Here is a 7,659-nt window from a genome sequence, read left to right as displayed (position 1 = left end):
AACAGTAAATAAAGCACTCCTATATTAGCTGAAAATGCCTAAGTTATTTTTATGATCACAGAGTATTTTTTCTAAAGGAATCAAGAGAAGTAGAATGTATTTACTATCAAAAAATAACTTCACTAAGTGATAAGAATACAATATGACTGTATGTATATTTAAGACAAGTGCAGGACAATGTCCTAGAAGACATTTCAAGCCAAATAGAAGAAAAGTGCAAACTTCAAGTACCTCAAGGCAATTACTTTAACACTTGATCAGATTTCATTTCCATTTTGTAGTTTTATTTATATTATTATTATTGTATTCATAAAATTTTTAAAAAATATTTAAATATTATTCTTAGAAGATAATCTCGAATATGTGCCTACTGCACTGGATCAGGAATGAGGTGGGTACAAGTGCACATTTCACTGTCAGCATAACCCAAAAAACTCCCTTACTGTTGAGATGAAAAAGCTGTTTATGCCACACAAGGGAGGAGTTACAGCATTAAATACAGCCATCACAAAAATGATTTGCTTATGAAGCACTCTGCCTGCATTTTGAGAGCAGCCTGAGGGCAGCAGTTACTGAAAGGCAAAGATTTGGGAGACATTCATCTCACACTCCTGAGCAATGATCTCCTAGCCACACCTTTTCAAACTGCTAGCATATTTTGCACAGGAGGAAGAGGCAATTAAAAAATACTATAAGCTCTATCACATTAAATATTCATATTTAATTAATATTATAATCTCCAGATTTTCTCTGTTCTACTTTTCTCCAAGCTGCTTCTGTGTGGTTTAGTACTGTTCACCTTATTTAGATTAGGGTCAGGTAATAGCAGTGAGACAACATAAACAGGGATTCAATTTTCACGAGAAGCCAGAAAAACAGAAAATACACCATTTTCTGTTTCTATTACCAATAAGGTAATATCACGTGTGTTATACAGCACAGTGAATATCCTGCTCAATAAATAACATGTAAGAATGTTTCTTCAGGTTCTGAGGTACATGTGCCTTATCCTCTGAGGTTCATTTCCCTCACCTCTAAAATCTCAGCCATCAGCCAGTATCTTTTAGGTTTTAAGTCACCTACTTATAGGAACACTGCAAAGTTGGAAACCTAACTCATCTTCAGCTTTCTTACAGGATTGGTTTTCAAGTTTCAGCATTTAAATCCCACCTCTAGTATGTTCCCCCCGTCTTGAAGCCAACAATTCATCCCCAAAAGCACACTGAATAACAGCAGAGAAAAACTGTTATGTCTTAAAAACAGAAAGAAAAGTGTATTTATCCAGAATTACCTTCTGTCAAACACCAGGATTAAGTCTTCTGTGAGTCATTTCTAACCACTAGATATGATGATACTCCTGTTTCAACAACATCCACAACAGTCACTGTGAACAGCAGTGCTTTACAATAAATGATGGGCTTACTTGTAGTAATGCTCCCAGAGGTCTCTGTATTTCCCTTGACCTGACATATCAAACACTGTGAAAGACAAACTGCAAAGGAAAGAAGAGCGTGAGGGACAGAAATAAAGAACAAAACCCAGACCCAAACTATTTTCTTTGCTACCCTGGCAGAAAAAAGCCAGATAAACTTGAATCCTAATCAATTGAGACAAACTCCCAAAGGAACTCTGGTTATGCTATCTGCCTTCAAAGAATCCCAGTCAGTTTTGCAGTCTTATTATAGAAATATTTCACAACGGGAAATGTGTTTCTTTATTATCTGAATAAAAGAAGTGAGCCAATTATTTAAAGTTACATGAAGCACAAAATAAGATCCCGTTCAGTCTCTGTCTCTATCATATCAAATATTGTTTATAATGAATAAATGAAATTCAGATGAACCACGATTTAAAATCCACAGCCTGTCTCAAACTGTGTCCCTAGAGAGGCACAAGTGTATGCAAAACGAAAGGATTAAAAAAAAACCCATCCACCTTCAGAAAAAAAGCCCCAAACCACATACTGGTAATAACAAGTGAGCTCAGATGACCAAGATACAAAGAGTACTCTTTGCAAGTTTGAGCTTTCACTCAAACACCACATAAAGCAAATCAACTTAAAGAACAATATAAAAAAATCCGATCCACTCCTGAAATGTCTACAGAGGTGACATCAACTTCAGTGTTTTCTGTTTTGGGTAGTTGCAAATAGCTCCCTGAGTGGAGGCCACCCCAAAATGAGCAGATTTAGAAAAGGAAGCTCTCCAGCCATCCTTTCAGCTCTATGTCCAGACATCAGCTGATTCTCCAGTTGTGAGTTTGTCAGGGGTTTAGGGTTTTTTTTAGGTTTGTTTAGGCTTTTTTAAATAAAGTATTATTCTATGCAGTGTGTTTACAGGTTGTCATCTCTCCCATCACAGGATCAGAATAAAGGAAAGCAATTTAATCAATTTATTCTCGGACAGCCAAATCCCAAACCTGTGTGATGTGTTTCCCTGAGGCAGAACACACTTGCTGGGGCTCCTATCGAAATGTGAAACCCGTGGGTCCCACACTTGAGCTCAAGGAATAAACAATTTTCTGGCAGATCTCTCACCCAGTAAGGCTGCTTGGTTTGAAGACTGACTGCTCACATTAAATATACACAGAGAAGGCTAAAGAAGAACAAAATTATGTTCCCTCCTTGAAATAACTTTGTGCCATGACACTGCTTATCTAAATCTTAAGTCTTCTTTCAACTGATGACTTGTTCCTCTGTTCCCTGGCCTTTGCTCCTGCCATCCTTACATTGCTAATGCTGTAGCCATCATTTAATTTTCCATTTAATGGGATTACACTGCACTGTGCTCAGGGTAATTCCAGGGAGAGTCCTTAGCACAGGTTACCAGACTGAGTGGAATACAGCCCACCCCCTAAGCTACTGTCTCTCCTCCAGTCTGTAACAGGGCCCTGTTTGGGAATTCTTAACACAGGAATCGGATGCTTGGACACACTATTGCAAAAAACTAAAAACTTCTCCCATTTAAAAATATTGTTACACACACCCAGTTCTACAGCAGCACAAAACACACAATATATTCTAACACAGTCCTAGATCATGATTAGCGCTCGTGGGTACTACAGCATTTCAGCACATTCTAATCAAGTTATAGCCCACTAAAAGAGCTCATCACGTCCAACTGTTGTATAATCATCACTCCTGCTAAGTGAAGAGAAAAGAAACAAAGTATTACCTTGAAGTCTTGAATTTCTCTATACTGAATCCTATCGTGGGGACGATGTCCTGAGTTTGAGCCTTTAAAGGAAAGAAAGCCCAGTCATGTTAAAGAATGTAAATACTGAAATGTATTTGAAATGTGATACATTACAGATCTATTTTTACCCAAATTATGCAATAGAAAAAAAAATTTCTACAAATCCAGATAGTTTATATTTAAAAAGTTGTCAGAAAAATAAAGTAATTCAAAAGCAACATTTTGTATATTCTAGGAAATACAGTGAACACTACTGGACAACAGGACTGAAGGCACTTTAGCTTTGAGGGTGAGATTCCACCCTTGACATCAGTCTACCTGTACATGCAAGTGTGGCTATAACCTAGAAATGAACAGGAGAGAGGTTAAGATGGAAGACAACAGCTTGGAGGTTATGACTCAGGTCAAAGTTGGTGAACTTTGGAAATCACAATGTGAACCCAAACAAGCCTGCACAATACCCCAAGCCTCTTAGCTAAAGGAGGGCACATGCCTATCAAGATATTAGGCTGGCCAGACTGAGAGCTTCTCCTCACGCTGCAGGAGTCCATCTGACCTTGGCAATGACACAGCACACACGACTCACTGACCAGTTCTACCCGAATCCCAGCGCCGTGGAAGACACCAGGATTTACCAGAGGGATGGGCAGTGACCTACAGCATCATTAACACATACATCTGATAAACAGGTTTACTACTGAGCTGGCCAAGGAACCTCTCAGCTACGCTGGGAGAGGAGAACAGCTCCTTTAAGAAGCATCAATATTGAGCAGGAACAAAGGTCACATCCCTTAGATCAAGAGCTGCCTGAGAAAGTGACATGCAATCCTTTCACAGACCTTCCAGAGCCCCTTATTAAACCACTGCTACAAGCACTTGACGCCTTGCATTCAAGTGAAGGAAGCTCAGTTTATCCACCTGCAGGTACCCTGGGAAAATGGCAACCCCACCGCTGTAAATAGCTCAGCCAACACTCCTGGCACCAGGGAAATCTGTGTGGAGTAGGTGTTACTTCTTCAACATTTGTTCCAAATGTATTTAGCAGGACCAGAGGAAATCACTGGAAGCAAATGGAGAAACACTTGTATTTGCCAGACACCTAATATATTGCTCGTGGGGAAAAGCAGCAGCTCTTCCTAAACAGGCTGGGTTGGTCCAGAGCTCAGAATCACCTACCCATTGAACTTACTAAAAATAAACAATTTTATCAAGCCTGATCTAATGGCATTTGCTGCATGCCAAAGGTTCTGCCATGCTTGCAAAGGCAGGCCTCGTACAAGCTGCATGCAAAGCCACCCTCCTAAAGCAGCACGTTAAATGAAAGCATTTAGAAGTAAATTCTCATTATTCCATTTACAGCAAAGCAAAAAATTGTATTTATTCTACTTGTGTAATGCCCTTGGGCCCTTCTCTAATGCCAATTATTGGGATCAATCTTGTTGTCTGGGTTCAGCTCTAGTTAGGAATCCTTTGCTGCTGAAGGCATGACGTGACAACCCACTATGATAAAGGTATCCAACATTACATAAATATACAATTTGCCTGGTACAAATTGTAGCATTGCCCCAAAACAACTGGCAACAGATAGCAAGTATAGTCTTTGTTTATACATCAGATCAATTATCTGTGGAAGAATAATTGCCAGGAATGGAAGAGTAACAGACTCTTCGCCATGTCGTGTTTTCGTAAACAATGCCCATTGTTTCTCTTCAGGAAAAGTTATATAATACTTAAAAAATAAAAAAATAAAATAAATATTGTGTCCTGATGTAAACAGCAAAATCAGTTTCCCAGGTGTATATAACCAAGATGCACAAGCCTTTGGCTTTGAACATGCCTACCAAAATTCATTTATATCTCATAAACTTACATGTAAATAAGGTCCCCATACTTTCACTTTTGCTCAGAACCCTATGCCATCCTAGTGGCCTGAAACAATTTTCACTGGATGAATGAATTGCAAGAACTAAATGCTACTTATTTTGAAAATAATACTGCTTTAAAAATAGTGAAGTTCTCCTTAAATGTGCATTATCTGCATTACTTCCTACTTTATTATTTCTTGTTTTAGCATTTATTATGTACTTAATATTTTTCAGGCAGAGACTAAAATAAGCATGATAAAGGTAGACAAGTTATTATTAATTGTATTAATGGTAAATGTTTGACATCACTCGTAATGTATTGCAAATGCTCGACCTCACTGCAATCCTGTAGCAATTATTTAAGTGACTTAAGAAAACTATTCCAGATCCTGATTTCAGCCATCATAAACCCTTCCTTACTAAAAAACAAACGTGCCACATGAACAGCGAGTTTTTTGGGAAAAGTGTCTACAGTATGCATGTGGATGCTTACCCTTAGTTTTAGTTGGAAACTCTTAAAATATGTTTTTTCCACCGTGCTAAATCAAAAAGCGATTTTGAACTTTGCTCTCCACGGTCACATCTAGTCTAACAGCACGCAAGCGCCGTTTCAATCACACAGCAGCAGTGACCTGAGGACGCTACTCACATTTGAGGGTTTCAGTTTATTGATGATGGTTGTTTTGCCGCTGTTGTCCAGGCCAAGGCACAGAACGTGAACCTCCTTCTTCTTCAGCCCAAGCCATCCCGCCAGCTTGTCAAACAGGCCCATGGCTGCGGCTCGGACGCGCAGGGATCACCTGCTGGCCAGGGAGCAGAGCGGGAAATGGCTGTTGGCAAAGCTGTCCGGGCACAGGGCGGCTGGGCATGTCCCGAGCAGCCCTGACACTGCCGAGGCCGGTGCGAGTGAGCCACCGCACAAACACGGGCAGGGTAAGCTGATTACTGCCAGAGGCCTGGATTCCAGAGCACGCCGGCTGTTTATAGCCTGTCCGTGTCACACCATGCCCCTGATTCGCTGGGCAGCCCCAACAGGAGCAGCACCACCGCCTCCTGCCCTTCCACCACACGCAACTACGGAGAGAAGGAGCACCACCGCACTTCACTCACACTGTCAGCAGCCCATAATCCAGACAACAAATAAAACAGGATTGTGCAAAAGGGAACAGTATTTCCCTTCTCCAGCACCTGCTACATTACTTACCTCAGGGTTCAGTAAATTAAGTTGAAAAAAAAAGTAAATAAAGTACCCTCCGTTAATTCAATTCCAACTCCGATTCTGAGAGGTTTAGCCAATATTGACACGTACAAATTAGCAAGTCCTCATTCACTACAAGCAGCAGCTGATTAAAACAGATCCAGCAGACAGGAAGCCACACACCATAACGTTCACCCACATGCCTGGTAGGTGCCAAACTCCTGCTGCTGCCCAGGCACTGTCTGCAGTTACCTGGCAGTGGCACACTCAGAGGAGCTCCCATCACGTGTGCCCTTGCAACAGCCGGCTGAGCACACTGGGCAAAGGGGATAACCCTCGTCTACCCTGAAGGAATTCCACCAGACATAATTCCAGCAGTCAGACAACTGAAATATCTGAGATGCCTTCAGTAATAAGGCGTTTAATTCAGGTCAGAGGAATCTTCTGGAGTGGTGAAGGCTGCTTTTTCTCTTAATAAAGAACAAACACGCAGCACTAGATGACTCAGGCTGAGAGCTTAATGACCCCAGAAAATCATAGCAGGAGGGTGAAAAGGAAAAAAACAACATCAATAACAAGTCTTCACTTCTTCACTAGCTAATTACAAAATGAGGTTTAACCACTTTTTAACAATTTTAAAGCTTTGCATTTAATAAAGTCACAGAAGCCACCACCTTTTTTTACAGGATCTTTTTCAATACAGATCCTTTTCAGAGCTTTGCATTTTGATTCAAGACAGGTAGTGACCTACCAGTCACTGTGCAGTACAGCCACACAGTCACCAACATGTTAAACAAGCCCAACATTAGTTACAGCAATTCCCTCAGCCTAACTCTCTTCATGTCCCATTTGTTTTCTAACACGTTGCTTTCTAACTCTGAAAGCAGATTAAGGCTGTTTATTATCAAATTAACCTGATAAAACCCTCCTCCAAAACACATTACTTTGTTGTCCAATCGAGAGCCTTATCTATATATTCTGCACGAGGTCCAAAAAACAAAAAAACACACTGGAGATACTCTGAAAGTGAAAAAGGAGAAAATACAAGCACTTGAAAATACTGGCAGGGCTTCACTTTTAAATCCAAAAGCCTAAATGCACAACAGTTCCCAGCAACATATTAATTATAGCCATGTTTTTCTAGCAAATTTTCCTAACAGTTGGCACAACTGTTATTTAAGAACACAATGGGAAAAAAGGTACCCTTGACTTCTTGCCTCTTTTCTCACAGTCTTTTCCTCAGCTGTGAAGAGTTACAGCAATTACAGCTGCCACAGGTTCCTTCGTTTTTTTGCCAGGTGATAGCCTACAATTTAGTCTACAACATGTCAGACATGTTCCAAAATTATTTAAGATAGAGGCTGGTCCAGGAGCTTGTTAGCAAACTCCATAAACCTTTATC

General features: G+C 40.4%; 1 protein-coding gene across 1 annotated transcript in view; it reads right to left on the bottom strand.

Moving 5' to 3' along the window:
• ARL6 (ADP ribosylation factor like GTPase 6) overlaps positions 1-5,880 on the bottom strand; it is a 19,433-nt gene extending 13,553 nt beyond the window's left edge. Inside the window, exons 1-3 of the mRNA XM_027908082.1 lie at positions 5,709-5,880; positions 3,174-3,235; positions 1,424-1,492 (exon numbers count right to left, since the gene is read on the bottom strand). Of these exons, the coding sequence (XP_027763883.1) occupies positions 1,424-1,492; positions 3,174-3,235; positions 5,709-5,831 (254 nt within the window). The 5' untranslated portion in view covers positions 5,832-5,880. The remainder of the gene's footprint in view (positions 1-1,423; positions 1,493-3,173; positions 3,236-5,708) is intronic.
• Positions 5,881-7,659: the final 1,779 nt, after the last annotated feature.

The sequence above is a fragment of the Empidonax traillii genome, unplaced genomic scaffold, assembly GCF_003031625.1.
Source record: "Empidonax traillii isolate 1590-97213 ecotype Southwest subspecies unplaced genomic scaffold, ASM303162v1 scaffold1608:size196868, whole genome shotgun sequence".
NCBI lineage: Eukaryota > Metazoa > Chordata > Aves > Passeriformes > Tyrannidae > Empidonax > Empidonax traillii.
This window is presented reverse-complemented; position numbering and strand designations above follow the sequence as displayed.